The 18303-nt window shown below is 39.8% G+C and overlaps 1 protein-coding gene and 1 long non-coding RNA gene across 3 annotated transcripts in view; one reads left to right on the top strand and one right to left on the bottom strand.

Annotated features, from left to right (window-relative positions):
- The window catches only part of smyd1a (SET and MYND domain containing 1a), a 55189-nt gene that overhangs the window by 10367 nt on the left and 26519 nt on the right, over positions 1–18303 (bottom strand). Inside the window, 7 exon segments of the mRNA XM_062031386.1 lie at positions 807–837; positions 840–969; positions 1039–1131; positions 6987–7173; positions 17094–17132; positions 17473–17603; positions 17683–17896. Of these exon segments, the coding sequence (XP_061887370.1) occupies positions 807–837; positions 840–969; positions 1039–1131; positions 6987–7173; positions 17094–17132; positions 17473–17603; positions 17683–17896 (825 nt within the window).
- LOC133638601 (uncharacterized) overlaps positions 1–18303 on the top strand; it is a 53316-nt gene that overhangs the window by 32396 nt on the left and 2617 nt on the right. For both annotated transcript variants that reach the window (XR_009823659.1, XR_009823660.1), the window contains exon 2: positions 5208–5384. This is a non-coding gene — a long non-coding RNA (uncharacterized LOC133638601). The remainder of the gene's footprint in view (positions 1–5207; positions 5385–18303) is intronic.

The following is an 18303-nucleotide window of genomic DNA, read 5'->3' as shown; positions in this document are numbered from 1 at the left end:
TTAAACATTGCCAAAGCGTCAGATCATAAAGTTCATGCATTTTGGTATGCCATTTTAGATGCCTCCATTCATGGGGTTTTGCAGTCTGGCTACGCCGTGACGTCACCGCACGGGGGAAGCACTTATTTAGTCTCCGTTCATGGGGTTTTGCCGTCTGGCTATGCCGGGACGTCACCGCACGGGGGAAGCACTTATTTAGACAACAGTCAAGCTCTTAGCCAGAACATGTTCAGGCTATGGGAAAATACAACAAAAGGTAGAAGAAAAGTAATATTTAAAGTAATCTTGGCACGCATATAACAACACCAACCTGTGACATGCAGCGACATAAACGCTGCTAAAACAGCTTTTGTGAGTCTGAATCGATCGACGGGACCGATTGAATCAATAATGTTTATGAACTTTATTTTCGATCATGTCTGGAATAAAAAAAAATAATGGAGAGTGGGGCGTGGTTTAATTTGCAATCTGTGAATGCCGCCAGAATTGAACATCTTGCAGACAGACTCAAAAAATGGGTTATGAAAGTGAATGTGGAGCAAAATTCACACAAATTTTACACCAAAGCATAGCCAATACACAATATGTAGACCACAAGGAAGTGTTTTAAATGTAGAATAAAACCCTTATAGGCCCCCTTTGAAGACTCTTGACACACAAATATTTAGTTTTTTCAGTATGTGGCCCTGAAGTACAAGGAGTGTGAAAGGTCTTAACGTGCTTAATATCATTCCAGTTTGAGATAACCTTTGTGTTCAAATCAGCCACAAAAGTCAGAAATGTAATTGATAAGTTGGATAACTTACATGTAGGCATTCACCATCCTCTGAGCGTATCTGCCGCCTCAGAGTACGAGCGTTGGTATGAAAGCGCCTCGCTGGCTACACTGAGCACACGCAGTTTGCACAGGTGAGTGTCAGCGAGGACGTTCTCCTGTTGATGCAAACACTCGCGACACAGATTCACCACCTAAAAGCAGACGTGGCCAGTCAAGACCCAGACAGAAGATTGTGTTCTATGCAAAAAAAGGAAATGTACCTCGTGGAAATTTCCCTCATTGCGGGATTTCTCGATCTTCTCCAGACAGTCTTTACTGAAGGCAGTCACCTCTTTTAGTTTCTCAGTAGACGGCTGTGAGGGACATACGAGCATGAGGGTGTTAGAAGATGTTCCGGAAATACCACTATAATCAATGAAAATTGATAGCCACCATCAGTGATAATCACTGTAATTACATTACCCAGAAGGCTGAGCGGGAAAGAAGACCGGAAGCCTGGGAATAGTGTCAGGTGAATCATACCGTGTACAATTTTCTTATGATTGTTTACTAGCATGTATTTGTATTTGGTCACATAATATTTTAGGGGATTATTCTATTAAGGAAATAGATAGCCCTTAGATAGCTTCAGGTCCAGATGTCAAATAAAGAGAGTGCTTGCTTTTGCCCCCAGGACATTGGAGAACTTAAAGGATAGCAGCAGTTGGATTTTAGGAGGAAGTGTAAACACAATAACGACATCTGGTAAGAGCCCCCACCGGTAGGAGTAGAGATCAGGGGTTGGAGGTCATCCGACTTCCATTGAGCAAAGTGACGCCCAGGTGTTGTCTGCATTTGTACAAACAAACTGGCCGGCCCCAAGGCTATAACAACAAAGAGTAACTGTCTTCGTGTAAAAGGTATTTAAGGACAGTTGTCCAAGAAGACAGGAGAAGAGTAATCGGGCCCATACTCTTTATCCTGGAAACAGCAGTTCCAGTCTGAGGCTCGCTAAAACAAATAAAGCTTTTTGTTCGACGATTCCTCATTGGCGTCTTCTTGGCTCATCACCCATCACACCACCAACAAATATACAACAATTGCAAGCGGAGTTACAAGCTAGTAGAAGTGTTCATGTACTGAGTGAGCAATAAACAGTTCCTGTGTTGCTGACACAGCAGCTGTGTCAGCAACAGAGGAAAGCTGTTCGATTCTCCTTGTTATAAACAACCAATATAGGTAACATGGTTAAAGCTAAGTCCACCAACAACTATGCAGCTAACGGGGGGAAACCTGGCTAATAACTGGAAAAGGTTTAAGCAGAGATTTAACATCTACATGGCTGTAAATGGTTGCAGTGAAGAGGACGATAAGGTAGAATCTTCCTGCAAGTCATAGGCGAGGATGCGCTGGATGTATACAACAGTTTTCAACTTGATGAAGATATAACATTGGAAGTGCTAATGGAAAGGTTTGAAGATTATTTTGTGCCAAGACAACATTACGTATGAGGATACACATTTTTCTCACATGATCAAAACAAAGGAGAAAGTTTTGATCCGTATTCAGCTGAGCTAAATACTGATAATGGACTCAGAGAAAGACCACTGAGGGATCGGGACCTGACAGTAAAAAAAACTGTGAACATGTGCAGAGCAGCAGAAACCTAGGAGCTGTGCAAAGAGGACACATCAGTGCATGCCATAAAGACAGGAGAACAGCACTTTAAACACCCAAATGAACACAAGTCACACAGAGAGGCTAAAACAGACTTTAGAAGGGAGGGAGCCACCAACCAAGAACGTGTCATGCCTGCAGAAACAATAGCAATTACTCAAATTGCTGCAAAGCGGAATTATTTTAAGAGAAAAAGTTGCATGCAGTTGAAGAGGAACCTGATCATTTTTTTGTGGATGCCGTGCATACAGAGGACAAAGATGAAGAGAAATGGATAGTGCCATTGACAGTCAACCAAACTAAAATTATATTCAAACCGGACACAGGAGCCTCAGTGAAAGTCATGTCAGTGGATGAGTATAATGAGCAAAATATTCCCTGTGAAAACAAAAGTGAGTGGATACACTGGATAAAAAGTGCCAGTTAGAGGTGGCACCGTGGAAAGCATTGCTGTTGATTGAGGATATGAGTGTCAAGCCAATATTGGGATTACAAGCATTCCAACAACTGAACCTTGTAAAAAGACATTGTGCAGTCTCATCGCAACCTGTAAAATCATGGAATACAATGACTGTTTTGAAGGACTTGGATGTTTACCAGGGGACTACAAAATACAAGTAGATGAAAATGTGCCACCAGTGGTTCACCCATGCAGAAAAATACAATTCAAGCAGAGAAGAAAACTCATAGAGGAGTTGGACAGAATCGAGAACATAGAAGTGATAAAAGAAAATAGACAAACTACATCATGGGTCAGCTCGCTGGTCACCGTGGAGAAGGCCTAACGGAAAACTGAGAACCTGTTTTGATCTAAGGGACCTTAAAGCAATCCTACCTACAAGAGAAGAGATCATGGCACAGTTCGCTGGGGCTAAATGGTTCAGTGAACTGGATGCATTGTCAGGCTTGTGGCAAATGAAACTAGACGACGAGAGCTCAAAACTCTGTAATTTTAACACGTCAGAGGGAAGATCTCGGTTCTTGCTCCTGTCTTATGGAATCCTGTCAGTACCTGAAGTATACCACAAGAAAATACACATAAAAACCATGATAGATGACATCATTGTCTGGGAGGCCTAGTCGAGAAGAATATGATAAACAATTGAGACAGGTGCTCGACCTGACACGGCAAGTAAACTTAAAGTTAAAGACAAGTGCCAGTTTGGAGTAAAAGCATTGACATTTGTGAGAGATGTCTCTGAAGCAGGGATTAGTCCAGAACCAAAGAAAACATTATAGCCATTGAGAACAATAGGAGAAACCAAAAAACAAGGATGACGTCAGAAGGATTCTAGGTGTCGTCAAATATTTTGCAAAATTCATACTGTTAAAAATGTCACAATGTCTCTTAAAAGAAAAACTTGTATGGACATGGTCACATGTACAGGGAGACTACTTTAAAAATCTGAATAGAAAACTTATCAAAGAGTGTGTGCTAGAGTTCTATGGCCCCGGAAAAGACCACTCGAATATCAGCCGACACCTCACAATATGGACAGTGTTGCTACAGATGCATGACAAAGAAGGGAGACAAGGTGCCTATGCGGCTAGAGCATTGAAATCAGACGAGACAAGGTATGCATGAATTGAGAAGGAGCTTCTTGCCAGCACCTACCAATGTGAAAGATTCCATTAGTACCTTATGTACAGCATATTGCCAAGCGCTTGAGGTGGAAACAAGAAATACAGGCTCATGTGTATGGGATACCGAATGTAAATGTTCAGTCACACTTTTCCAACAGATATATTATTTTTACATTTTTCTCACATCTAGCTCATTTTCATCACAGATTAAATAATGACTCTAAATATTATATCTAAATGTTAAATCATTCTTTCTTTCATTTTTCTAACATGTCCTGTCCAGCCACTCAGGCAAATCATAATATTGATGTAGATGCCCTTATCTGCTGTACAGATTTACTTTATAAATGTATTTAATCATGTTAGAGGCAGCCGGACCGGAGCAGGATAGCAGGAAGACAAAAAAAGAAGACATAGGGGGCAATTGCGGACAAAGAGACAATAACAACAACAGAACAACATTAGCAAATACGATATGTACAAATACGAAAAATAATAGCAAAGAGCCAGTTAGTGAAGTAGATAGTGAAAACACACAAATGACAATGAACATTATTGCACTACAAATGTAACAATACAAATGTTACATAAAATAGCACTATTGATAATGAATAATATTAATACTTACCTCTATTAACAACAATATAATTGTTTCAAATGCAACATTACATATATGTAACGATAACTTGAATTACAAACGAAAGCAGATAAATGGAGGGGAAGAAAGAGAAGCCGACTATATTAACCTTATAGATTGTTATAGTGATAATAGCTTTATCAGTGGGTTTTACCCAGTTTCCCCTGGGGGGTTAATATATGTTTGACGAGTGTACGTATGCATATGCGAGTGTATGTATGCATATGTGCTTGTTTATGTACAGTATGTGTATATGTATGTTTGTACAGTGAATGTGCGTGTAAATGTATGTACCGTGTGTGTGGATGTATGTACTGTATTTGTGTATGTATGTGCAGGCGTATGTACCTATGTGTGCGCGTACGTATGTAATAAATGAATGTAAATGTACGTATATGTATGTATATATGTATGAATATTTGTGTGTAGATAGATAGATAGTACTTTATTGATTCCTTCAGGAGAGGTCCCTCGGGAAAATTAAAATGTGTATGTGCGTATGTATGTATGTACAGTATGTGTGTTTGTATGTACAATATATTTGTCTCCCAGTACGTGCGGGAGCCAAAGCATGTCCCCAGCCACCAAGAGAGCCCAACCCAAAACAGCAGGTGCGGTACCCAGGGAACAAGGGATCACCGGCCCCACGCAGGCAGGCCGACCAGCGACAGGACTCCCAGAACCGGCCCCACTGTGCCGCCGGGCAGGCCAGCGGCAGGTCATAGACATGTAGGTAGTAACACACATTTGTTGCCAGAAGTCGGAAGTGCGCTGATGTGGAAACAGAAATAAATGCGCTAAGGAAAGCAGTTCCGGCGATAATTAAAATGAACAAAATAAGGTAAATATTGTATATATTACATTTTGTTAGGATTGTGTCTGTTACTACATTATATATAGACTTGCAGTGTGTATATAACATGCTGATGGAGGGGTTTGAAGGCTACAATGGTGAAGCTCATTAGCTGAATTTTGCAAGCACTTTTTTTTATCTTCTTTAGAACCCTAAGAAAAAAAAACAACGAGTTTTTAAATTCAAAAATAAATAAAAAAATAGTGTAGTTCCCCTTAAATTTGATGAAGCAGTAATAATACGTAATAAATGTAATAGTTTAAAAAGAAAATATTTTCTTTAAAACAAATGGAGATGTGTGGGTACTTGTTGTGTAACTACTGTACATTACCCAGAAGACTTAGAACAGAGAGCAGACCGGAAGCCTGGGAATAGTATTAGCGGATTTACAAGTTAGTAGAAGTGTTCATGTGCGGAGTGAGCGTTACACTTCCTGTGTTGCTGAAAGCTGTTCCAGTCTCCTTGTAATAAACAACAAACATAACACGCTGTACTGTACATCTACGTTGCGCAATGAACATGTCAGGTAAAAGCTCATGTAACCTGAGTCCTTCTGAATGACAGACAAGTGTGCTAGGCACCGAGCTAAAACACACCTGGCACAGTTGCACTGGCTGGCCTCCGTTATGTTTAGATAAGGCGGTCTGCACCACTTTTTTAATTGCACATGCAGTTTTAGTAAATCACACGCAACACGAATACACGTTATTTTATGGATTGCACACGCTGTTTAGCACGTGGTATTTGGATCTCAGAAAATAAGGCCAATTGCAGCATGTACACACGATGCCCCCCTCACATTTTTGACTGCCCACTCATATATGCCTGTCTACAACCGGCCCTGCTCTGAAATCATTTCCACCAAACACGTAGCTTCTGGTAAATTTCTGATAAACCTTCAAAATGACATTCTGTTAGTCAAGCAGAATTCAGTTCGGTCTTTTTTGGTTTGCTTGTTTTGGATGGTTTACTTTTGTTTTGCTGTGTTTCTTTCTTATAAATTATTATCATTACCATTATTTTTGGCTCTAATCAATTTGTATATTTCTTAAAAGAAAACTGGTTTTGTTTAATAAAATGCTTCCCAAACATTTAATAAAGTCAAATATCCACACTTCTCTTTTTTAATGTAAATCTGTACAGCACATACGGGCATCTTCATTAACAATATGATTTGCCTCAGTGGCTGGACAGGAGGACAGATTGAATTTTTTTAAATAAATATATATATATATATATATATATATATATATATATATATATATATATATATATATATATATATACATATATATATATATATATATATATATATATATATATATATATATATATATATATATATATAGTTTTCGAATCGATTAAGAATAGTTACAAATAAGAATCGTGATTATTCTTAAAATAATTTTTTTTTTTACACCCCTACTCATCATTTTGCCCAGAACATTTCTAGAAACAAGCCCAGACCATTCGCTCACTTTGTTGTCTGCAGAAGCCATCATCAAGTCATCCTTGAGCTGCTGGCTGCAGTGCTGACATGTGCACTCAAAGTGGAAACACTCCTTCAGCTTCTTTTTGCGCTCGGCTGACAGGTTGAGGAAGTCCACGTAGCTAACAGTCAACTCCTTACCCTCGGGGATTTTTTCTAAAGCTCGCAGCTCAATCCTGACAAAGAAAGAACAATAACTATTTATTAGTTTTAAAGTGGGAATTTGACAAGTAAAAAAGCAGATATTATAGATAGATGTGATCTTACAGTACATACATGTAGAGTTGCCCCCCCATCCCTTTAAAAACAGTCGTTCCGAAATTTAAAATAAAAGTTACAAAATGTTGAAACCTGTATTAGCATGCGGGGTACCTCAAATTAAGAGTGCTTTAAAATAAGAGCTGTCTTTTGGCTAATTGTTTTGCCTTAAGGGGAACCAGGGGCGTCACTATCTTTTAAGGACAGGGGGGGCTTAGCCCCCAGGTGATGCACAGGATGCGAGCGAACGTTACGCACGAGCACAAAACTTTACAAACGGCTAACAAAGACTTAGAAATGATTAATTGTTATTATTTTTATTTTTAAAAAATGCACGGGACGAAATGAAATGCTCCCCGGGACGATGGCTTTTAACCATTTTATTTCTTTTTCTTTTTATGTATTTATTAATTTTACATTTTATATCAAATGTCTTGGTTTTTCCTCCCTCTGAAAATCCTATGAAATGTTTAACAAGCCATCCTATAATAATACAACAGCTATTAATGTAACAATACAATAAAACAAATATATTTAATGATGTTTTTTTTCATTATTTTAACAATAGGCTAATGTATATTATTTTATATAGATTCTACAAGAAACACAAAACTTAAAAACTAAATTATTTACAATTGCACACACAAGGTTTCGTGCAGCTTCACTCATTGTAAAGGAAGATAATGTGCTTCGTACACCTGCAGGACCGCAAGCAAGGTCGCAGAGAAAATGTGGACTAGATTTTGAGTGATGTGGGCATTTTCTATATGAACAAGTGGAATGGATTGGATACCGATGCACTAAAGGGGCTCGCTACCTTACGCTATGAAGTGAGGGGAAAATGAGTGAATATTAACAGGTTATATGATTATTTATTTAAACTCATATTCGGGCCACTTTATAATGAATAGGTCGGCATGTATTTGTAAAAAAAAACAATATAAAAAAATAAATATATATATATATAACACCCAATTATTTAGGGGGGCTTAAGAATATTTTAGGGGGGCTTGAGGCCACATGGAGAAAAATCTACTCCCATGTGGGCCCGGATGGTAAAATCACGGCACAATAACTTAAAAATAAAGACAACTTCAAATTGTTTTCTTTGTTTAAAAATAGAACAAGCCCATTCTGTCAAGACTTGGTCCTTGGGATTTGTTTTTCCGGAAGGCAACGGAAAATTGGCGCGGGCAAGACGTGAGTGTGAGTACATGTTTAATATTTTAACTCAAAAGGCTCAAAAGGGTATAAACAAAAGGCGCTCACAGCGGAGGTAAAAAACTTGACTATGAAAACAAAAGGCGCGCACAAAGGCGGAGAACTATAAACATGAAACAAAAACTTACTTGGCATGGGACTGTGAACATGGCATTAAGCAAAACGATGATAACATGTGCAGAGCATAAATGTGATGTCGCCAGGCTGACCAACAGAAAATGAAAAGCTTAAATAACACAGACATGATTAACAACAGGTGCGTGACTCAAAACGTGAAACAGGTGCGTGACATGACAGGTGAAAACTAATGGGTTGCTATGGAAACAAAACAAGGGAGTGAACAACCAGGAACTAAGAAAGTGTCCAAAAAACAAACAGCACATTGCCAAACAAAAACATGATCAACACAGACATGACACATTCTGAAAATGTACAAATCATAATGCTGTTGTTGGTTTTTTTAAACTTATGTGTTGCGGTTAATAGTATTCTACCTTTATTTGTCGTTATTTATACTTTCTGAATAAATTATATGATGATGTTCATCAGTCAACTCATTGGTTTTAATTTTCAATCTATCGAGATAAAAAAATAATCAAAATCAAATTACAGGATGTTATTTATGTAATTTGCCCATTTTCCTCAACTGGTGCACTAACATCATGTGGTTAAGTTGTTTTGCATATGCAGCATAATCTACAAAGATACAAAAAATTGGTATTGCGACATCGAGTGGACACATTTAGAACAGCAGTTTCTTTCATTCAAAAATGTTCTGCTCATTTTTATACTTGGCATCCCTTTGTTCTCCTTTTGCTGCACTGCTACTTTAGTTTGCCACAAGTTAAAGTACCAATGATTGTCACACACACACTAGGTGTGGTGAAATTTGTCCTCTGCATTTGACCCATCCCCTTCTTCACCCCCTGGGAGGTGAGGGGAGCAGTGAGCAGCAGCGGTGGCCGCGCCTGGGAATCATTTTGGTGATTTAACCCCCAATTCCAACCCTTGATGCTGAGTGCAAAGCAGGGAGGTAATGGCTCCCATTTTTATAGTTTTTGGTATGACTCGGCCGGGGTTTGAACTCACGACCTACCGATCTCAGGGCGGACACTCTAACCACAATGCCACTGAGCAGGTTGTGCTGCTGAATAAGTTTGCAACAAAGACTGTCTATCTCACCTCTAGTGGATCTGCATCTTGGGATCCAGTATAACTAGGAGCACACAGCCTGACAACATTACTTCATAAAACGACTGTAGTTGTAAAAGTTAACCATTGATTTCTGCGGAATGTTTGCGCATTTTAGTTTCCTCAAAAAAAAAAGACGTTGTTGGGCCTTTCCGACTGTAGAAGCAGTGTTAATGTCCCAGCATAGATCTTCTGTTATGTTCACCCCTAAGAATTTGAAATGCTTGACCCTTTCTACTAGATTGTTATTAATTAAAAGTGGATGGTGTTTGCTCTGCCCTTTCCTGCGGAAGTCTACAATTAGTTCTTTGGTTTTGTTAGTGTTAAGAACCAAGTTGTTGTTAGCACACCATGAAGCCAGCTGTTGGACCTCTGCATTGTATGCTGTCTCATCATTGTTGCTGATGAGCCCAAGTACTGTGGTGTTGTCGGCATATTTGACAGTGAGATTGGATGTTGAAGAGGCTATACAGTCATGTGTGAAGAGGGTGAAGAGCACAGGGCTTAGCACACAACCCTGTGGAGCACCGGTGTTGATGGTGAGCGTGGCAGAAATGTGCTCGCCTATTTTCACATACTGTGTGCGATTTGTTAAAAAGTCCAAAATCCAGTTGCAGAGGAAGGTGTTCAGACCAAGGTTGTGAAGCTTAGATCTGAGTCTGTTTGGCCTTATTGTGTTAAATGCTGAACTGAAATCGACAAAGAGCAGTCTTGCATAAGTGTCCTTAAGCTCAAGATGTTCCAAGAGTCTATGGATTACAATAGCGATGGTGTCTTCGGTTGATCGGTTCTTCCGGTACGCGAACTGATATGGGTCAAGGGATGGTGGTATCAGTCTCTCCATGCATTTGGCAGGTATGGAGGTGAGTGCTACAGGTCTGTAGTCGTTTAGGCATGAGATGATGGCCTGTTTGGGGATGGGAATTATTGTAGCGGTTTTAAAACAGGCAGGGACCCAGGATGTAGACAGTGACAGATTAAAAATGGAAACAAATACATCCGTCAGTTCGTCCGTGCAGTGCTTAAGCGCACGGCCCAGAACACCATCAGGTCCAGCTGCTTTCCTTGGGTTGATGTTACGCAAGGTGAGTCTTACTTCGTGCGGGCTGAGGACTGTGGCCGTGTCGTCGGAGGAGATGCCATGTCCCTCTGTTTGAGTAACTGTGACACTTTGTGTGTCATCCAGGGTTTTTTATTTGGTAACACACGGATTGTTTTAAATGATGTAACACAATCTACGCAGAAGGTAATATAGTTCAGCACAGTTGAGGTGTATTCGTCCAGAGACTCACGCGAAATTGCACGCTCGTCTCTAAATATGTCCCAGAGAGTGTGATGAAAACAATCTTGGAGCTGATAGATAGCATCTTCTGGCCATGTTCTTATAGTTTTGTTGGTAATTCCAGCAGTTCTGATTTTGGGTGTGTAACGTGGGTGCAACAGAAGAGAAAGGTGGTCTGACATGTCTAGATGGGGATATGCATGGGCTCTGTATGCATTTGCGATGTTTGTATACACTTGATCCAGCGTTTTCTCTCCCCTGGTTGCACATATAACATTCCGATGGTATTTAGGAAAGACACTTTTTAAGTCTGCATGGTTGAAATCTCCCGCTGCAATGAGAGCGCTGTCGGGGTGTGTGACAAGGCAATTGTTAATGCTGTCATGGATGTGTGCTAGCGCAAGCTTCGCATTAGCATCTGGGGGAATATACACTGCACACATGTAAACAGTGGCAAACTCCCTGGGGAGATAGAATGGTCTGCATTTTAGCAACATAAACTCTACATCTGTGTTGCACAGTTCGTCCACCCTCACAGTCTGTGTGCACCAGTTGCTGTTTATATAGACACACAATCCTCCGCCGATCTTCTTACCGGAGTTTGCGGTTCTGTCAGCTCGGTGGGCGGTGAAGCCGGCTAATTCAGTAGCCGCATCTGGGATGGTTCTGTCCAGCCAAGTTTCCGTGAAAATCAGGCAGCAGCAGTCACGTATATTCCTTCTCGTCGCCATCTGAAGGCGGATTTCATCCAGTTTATAGTGGATCGACCGGGCATTCGACAAGAAGATGGTAGGAAGTGGCGGTTTGAACGGGCTAGCCTTTAGCCTAGCCCAAACGCCCGCCCGTTTGCCTCTCTTGCGCTTCCGCTGGCAACGCCTCCTTCTTCGGCCGTCTGCTGTGGGGGCCCCGGGAGGTGGTCTGATGATCTCAGCCGGGAAAATAAACTCGGCTGACAGTTTGTGAAAAACTCCCGTATTGAGTTGCACCAGATCCTCGTGGCTGTATTTTATCGCCACAGTTCCAACAATATGCCAGAAAACACAGAGCAGTATCAACAGTGTGTAAAAACTATGCCGGCTGTAGGAGCTCCTGGCCGCTGCGACTGCGCGCGCCGCCATGGGATGGATCAGGGTCATACATTGGTCATATTTAAAGTTATCCTGTGTCCAAGGATGTATTTCCTGGGTTTATTATTATAAAAGACAAAATATTTTGTGATACGAAAAATACCAATGTAATCACTGTATTATCGACTATACGCTCTCGTACTTGGTATCGTTACAGTTAATGTCTGTGTAAATCCACTTCTGGCATTTGTTTACATTGAGGAGCGCTAGCTTGATGTTAGCTGCTAGCTATTGTATCCTCCTACGGTGTGTAGTGATTATTCCTCGTGCTGCAGGGATGATACTTGTAAGAAACATACTTTGTTTGTCACCATGGAGGCGAGGATTAGTGATTTAGAAGTAGCTAAAACACTGCCGATAGCAAAGTAACGTTATCGCTAGCTACTAAAGGCACGGCGCTTCAGTGTTTGTAGCTTCAACTTTATCATCAGTTTTAAGCCAAAATGCGTCCATAGGATAGGATTGACTTATATCTATCCTACAATGGGGAATTTACATTGTTGCAGTGCAGGTTTTTACATACAGTAACAGAAGTAAAGCGTAATGAAAAACAAAAAGATAGTAATAAATACTACATATTGCTCACTAATATGTATAGATAGAGCGGGGGTCAGCAACTCGCAGCTCTTTAGTGCCGCCCTAGTGGCTCCCTGGAGCATTTTTAAAAAAGGATTGAAAATGGAAAAAGATGGGGGGGGGGGGAATGCAAACAAACATGTAAACATTTGTTTACATGTACAATCTTCCACTCCTTCTTTGTCTCATTTTGTCCACCAAACGTTTTATGCTGTGCGTGAATGCACAAAGGTGAGCTTTGTTGATGTTATTGACTTTTTGGAGTGCTAATCAGGCATATTTGATCAGAGCATGACTGCAAGCTAATCAATGCTAACACGCTATTTAGGATAGCTGTATGTACATATTGCATGATTATGTCTCATGTGTAGGTATATTTGAGCTCATTTAATATCCTTAACTTTTATCCTCTTTGTATATAATTTTGTTTTGCTCATCTCATGACACATTATCTGTATGTAATATTGACTGCATTTCAAATAGTTGTTTGTGTGCCATGTTGTTCCAGACGACAGCAAACATTACCTAGCTTGCCAAAGATTGTAATAAATCTATTAAAAGAAGACAGCCTGCCGTTTCCTTTAACTTGGACACACACATCTATACCTTTGGCCAATAAAAGCCAATAATTTCCAGGAGTTATCTCACCTTCTGAGTAGCCTCTGATTTACTAATGGTTTCTAATGTTTTAAAAATTTGTAGAATAAATATTACATTTCAACCTTTCTGTCAACGAAGATTTGCGACATATAGTTATTTTGATAGTAGCTAATATAGACACTTATGTCATGTGTTGCCTTCATTATAACATTTATACAAGACTTTTAAAGTAATTTTGATAGTTGGCTAATAAAACTAATATAGACACTTACATCATGTATTGTCTTCCTTATAACACTTATATAAGACTTTTGAAGTAATTTTTAATAGTAGGCTATTATAGCTAATATAGACACTTACGTCATGTGTTGCCTTCATTATAAGACTAATATACGGCTTTTCATTTTTTGCAACTCCACACAGATTTGTTTTTTGTATTTTTGGTCCAATATGGCTCTTTCAACGTTTTGGGTTGCCGACCCCTGAGATAGAGGATAAAATAAAACAAAAAACACTAACATCCGTATTGCACACCATGAAAAAAAAACAGTAATCACTTAAGTGCGTTGTAAAGTCTTAAGACTGTGGGTAGAAAGGACCTACTGTAGCTTTCCTTCCTGCTCTGTGGATGTACCTGTAACAATCTAATGTTGAAGGAACGTCTCGGGGCTTCCACAGTGTTGTACATGGGGTGAGAGGGAATGGACATTATGGATTTCAACTTGGTCAGCATTCTTCTGTCAGCCACTTCCTCATTGCTGTCTAGTGGGCAGCTTAGGACGGAGTCAGCTCTCTTAATCAGTTTAATATGTGCGTTCCTGTCTCCGAGCCTGCTGCTCCCACCCCAGCAAACGACAGCATAGAACACTGCAGAAGCCATCACAGTGTCATAAAAAGTGTGCAGCAGAGACCTGCACACCCCAAAGGACCTCAGTCTCCTCAAGAGGTGTAGGCGACTTTGACCTTTCTTGTACACAGCGTTTAAAATTGTGAGTCCAGTCCAGCTTATTGTTGTGTGAACACCCAGGTACTTAAATGAGTCCACTATTTGTATATCTGATCCCTTTATGTTCACCGGTGTGGGTGAACATATAGAAAAACGGAGACAACTCCTCCCTCTTCTACCTCCACCCTGTTCTTGCTTGTAAGTACTCTGTGTGTGTGCGTTGTTTAACATGCACCTCTGTTCGTTTTAACAGCAATGTCACAGTGTGACGACGCCGCGCCGTCATGTCCATAAAAAAAAGTATTAGAAGCAGTATAGTACCGTTTTTAATTCATTCGTACCGCAGGACTTTATTAGCACCGGTATAGGATACTGTACAACTTTAATTTGTTATATACACATTTTTTTATATAAAAGTTAGTTTTTCCTCTTTTAAAGGGATGTTACAAGTAAAATGTTGTTGTTTTGTGTGGAAAAGCAGCAATTAATTTGATTTAAATGGGATTACTTTGTTTGAGACACTCGTGCTCTGTCAGAGAATCAATTAAGCTCGTAAATTGAGGTACTACTGCACCTGTAATCTATCTAATCAGATAAAGCATCCAAAGACCTTTAATTTGATACTGAACTCTCTTCCCTTACTTTAGTATTAAGGAAGTTAAACCTTCATGGTGAGTTATCACAGTGGTGCTCATTATTGTTTCACCAGTCTTATGTCGTGATCCTTCTGCTTGAACCGGTTGAATTTGAGCTTCACTTGTTTTGGCCACCCACGATTGTTATGATTAAATCTGCATATATATTTGATATCAAATTGAAGGGGAAAGTTTAACACAGGGGTCCCCAAACTTTTTGACTCGGGTATAGTCGAGGTTTCTGTTGTTTATAGGGGTGTGGGAAAAAATCGTTTCGAATTCGAATCGCGATTCTCACGTTGTGCGATTCAGAATCGATTCTCATTTTTAAAAAATCGATTTATTTGTTTATTTATTTATTTTAATTAATTTTTGTATTTTTTTTTTTTTTTTTTTTTTAAATTAATCAATCCAACAAAACAATACACAGCAATACCATAACAATGCAATCCAATTCCAAAACCAAACCCAACCCAGCAACACTCTTAACTGCAATAAACAGAGCAATTGAGAGGAGACACAAACACGACACAGAACAAACCAAAAGTAGTGAAACAAAAATGAATATTATCAACAACAGTATCAATATTAGTTACAATTTCAACATAGAAGTGATTAAAAATCCCTCATTGACATTATCATTAGACATTTATATATATAAAAAAAAAAGAACAATAGTGTCACAGTGGCTTACACTTGCATGGCATCTCATAAGCTTGACAACACACTGTGTGCAATATTTTCACAAAGATAAAATAAGTCATATTTTTGGTTCATTTAATAGTTAAAACACATTTACATTATTGCAATCAGTTGATAAAACATTGTCCTTTACAATTATAAAAGCTTTTTACAAAAATCTACTACTCTGCTTGCATGTCAGCAGACTGGGGTAGATCCTGCTGAAATCCTATGTATTGAATGAATAGAGAATCCTTTTGAATCGGGAAAAAAATCGTTTTTGAATCGAGACTCGTGTTGAATTAAATGATAAATAATGATAAATGGGTTATACTTGTATAGCGCTTTTCTACCTTCAAGGTACTCAAAGCACTTTGACAGTATTTCCACATTCACACACACATTCACACACTGATGGCGGGAGCTGCCATGCAAGGCGCTAACCAGCAGCCATCAGGAGCAAGGGTGAAGTGTCTTGCCCAAGGACACAACGGACGTGACTACGATGGTAGAAGGTGGGGATTGAACCCCAGAAACCAGCAACCCTCCGATTGCTGGCACGGCCACTCTACCAACTTCGCCGCCGAATTGAAAAAAAAATAGATTTTGAATCGAATCGTGACCCCAAGAATCGATATTGAATCGAATCGTGGGACACCCAAAGATCCACAGCCCTAGTTGTTTATTCGTTATACAGTGCTCAATACCGGGGTAGAGCAGAGGCTATTTAATCCCTACAAGCCCGTTTGTCGAGCAGGGCAACCTGCAAAACAGGCTTGTAGGGATGAAATAGCCTCTGTATGTATATATGTATATATTCTAATTGACTGAAAGAGCACGCACTTTGCCGATGATGTCACAATATTGATGGGAAAATGCGTTTTAGACAATATGATTTGCCTGAGCAGCTAGGAGACACCAGTAAATATTATTATTTTTTAAATCTTAGGACTTTCCGCTTGCCGTAGTTTGGGAGCCCCTGGTTTAACAAACTGGATAGACTAGCATTCAAAGTATAAAAATACATACAAACAGCGGTGAAGCCTCTTTTTTCATGTTGTCACTTTGCTTCAGTCTGGCAGAAGCTAGCCAGTTATCTAGTTAGCGTTATCCTCCTAGCATCTGGTCTGCGAACTCCCAAGTGTGACTTTTTACCCCAGTGACATTTTGTTTGAAATAAAAAAGAAGCAATGGGGTTAGATCAAATGTGTTTTTGTAGCTACGCACACGTGGCTATCGTATCGACAGAGTACATGCTAATTTAGCATGCTAACTTAACTTTAGTAGCTTTTTTCCTCTCTTGTTGTCACTGTAATCTAAATAAATGAAGGCTTGAGTGCCATCTTAAATTGACAAATATCAAAGGTAATTTGATCCAACTGTGATTCAGACTGTGTATTTGTTAACAGCACATCAATTATGTCACGTGTTCAGATGAAGTTGTAACAATCTGTGCATACTGTATGAATGGTCCCAACATGGTTGAAACCGTTTCGTCCAGCCAATTCTAGTAATGGCTGTGCATTAGTAATTATGTCTCGCTTTATTCAATATAGCTGAATTGAGCACCTCCACGTACCTACTCTGAGAGTGGAGAGCAGAGTTCAGAGCAGTTTGGCTGTGAAAAGAAAGAGAATGGGTCAATTTTGGCATGTGAAATATCAAGTAAACTTTGATGATGCAATATAATCCATGCATTTAACCTATGACTGTTAAACCCTCACACAAAAGACAAGATAGTTTTCTTTCTAAGGTCTTGGTGATCTCTTTCAAGCTCACACAATCATTGTTGGCATGTTCGCAAGGCTAATTGGTTGCCATATATTACTGTTCTGAAGGATTTATACTACGCCAAACTATGGTAATTCTACAAAAACCAAGGCAAAATTTCAAAATGTATTTGTGGTTTCAAAAAATACAATGATTGAAGTGATCAATGGTTTGTAGATGATACATACTTGCCGTGATTAAGGACAACGGAGCAGTTGGGCCAACAATCATGGTTGACCAGACATAGGTTAGGAAAAAGCCCCACACCAACATCTCGCAGCCCATTCTGGTCCCTTAGTGTGAATCCGTTACATTTTAACTACAAAAACACAAATAAGAACAGGACGTAAGTCGAGAAGACGGCGATGTTCAAAACAGCTTTCAGTGTTCATTCTTACAATGCCAAAGATGTGCAAGATGTAGTCAACTGAGTGTTGCTTCCTTCCATAAGACCAGTATTCAAGGAAGCTCTGGACATCGGTCTCTAGCTTTTTCAGGTTGTCCTCCGGCAGGTCAGACACGTGGTTCTCCAGCTGTTCCACGGAGATCATCTGATTGTCTGCCACGATGCCTGTGTCCTTGTGAAGGCGCCACAGCACACGTGCAGCCAGACTGCAGGGGGAAATAAGAACAGCAATGTGAAGAACACAATGGTGGTTGTTTGATCGCTGCCCTCAGTGCATTTCTGAGACAGTCAGAAGACCGAAGGGACATTAAACAGAAAACATTAACTCATGATCCACAAAAGCCATTATATATATGAATAAACAATGAACATACTGTTATTTTAGTACAGGCATGAAAAAACTATTACTGGTAACTATAAATCTTTAGGGCAGCACGGTGGAACAGGCGTTAGTGCATGTGCCTCACAATACGAAGGTCCTGAGTTCAATCCCAGGCTCTGGATCTTTCTGTGAGGAGTTTGTATGTTCTCCCCGTGACTGTGTGGGTTCCCTCCGGGTACTCCAGCTTCCTCCCACCTCCAGAGACATGCACCTGGGGATAGGTTGATTGGC

Source organism: Entelurus aequoreus, linkage group LG21 (genome assembly GCF_033978785.1).
Source record: "Entelurus aequoreus isolate RoL-2023_Sb linkage group LG21, RoL_Eaeq_v1.1, whole genome shotgun sequence".
NCBI lineage: Eukaryota > Metazoa > Chordata > Actinopteri > Syngnathiformes > Syngnathidae > Entelurus > Entelurus aequoreus.
This window is presented reverse-complemented; position numbering and strand designations above follow the sequence as displayed.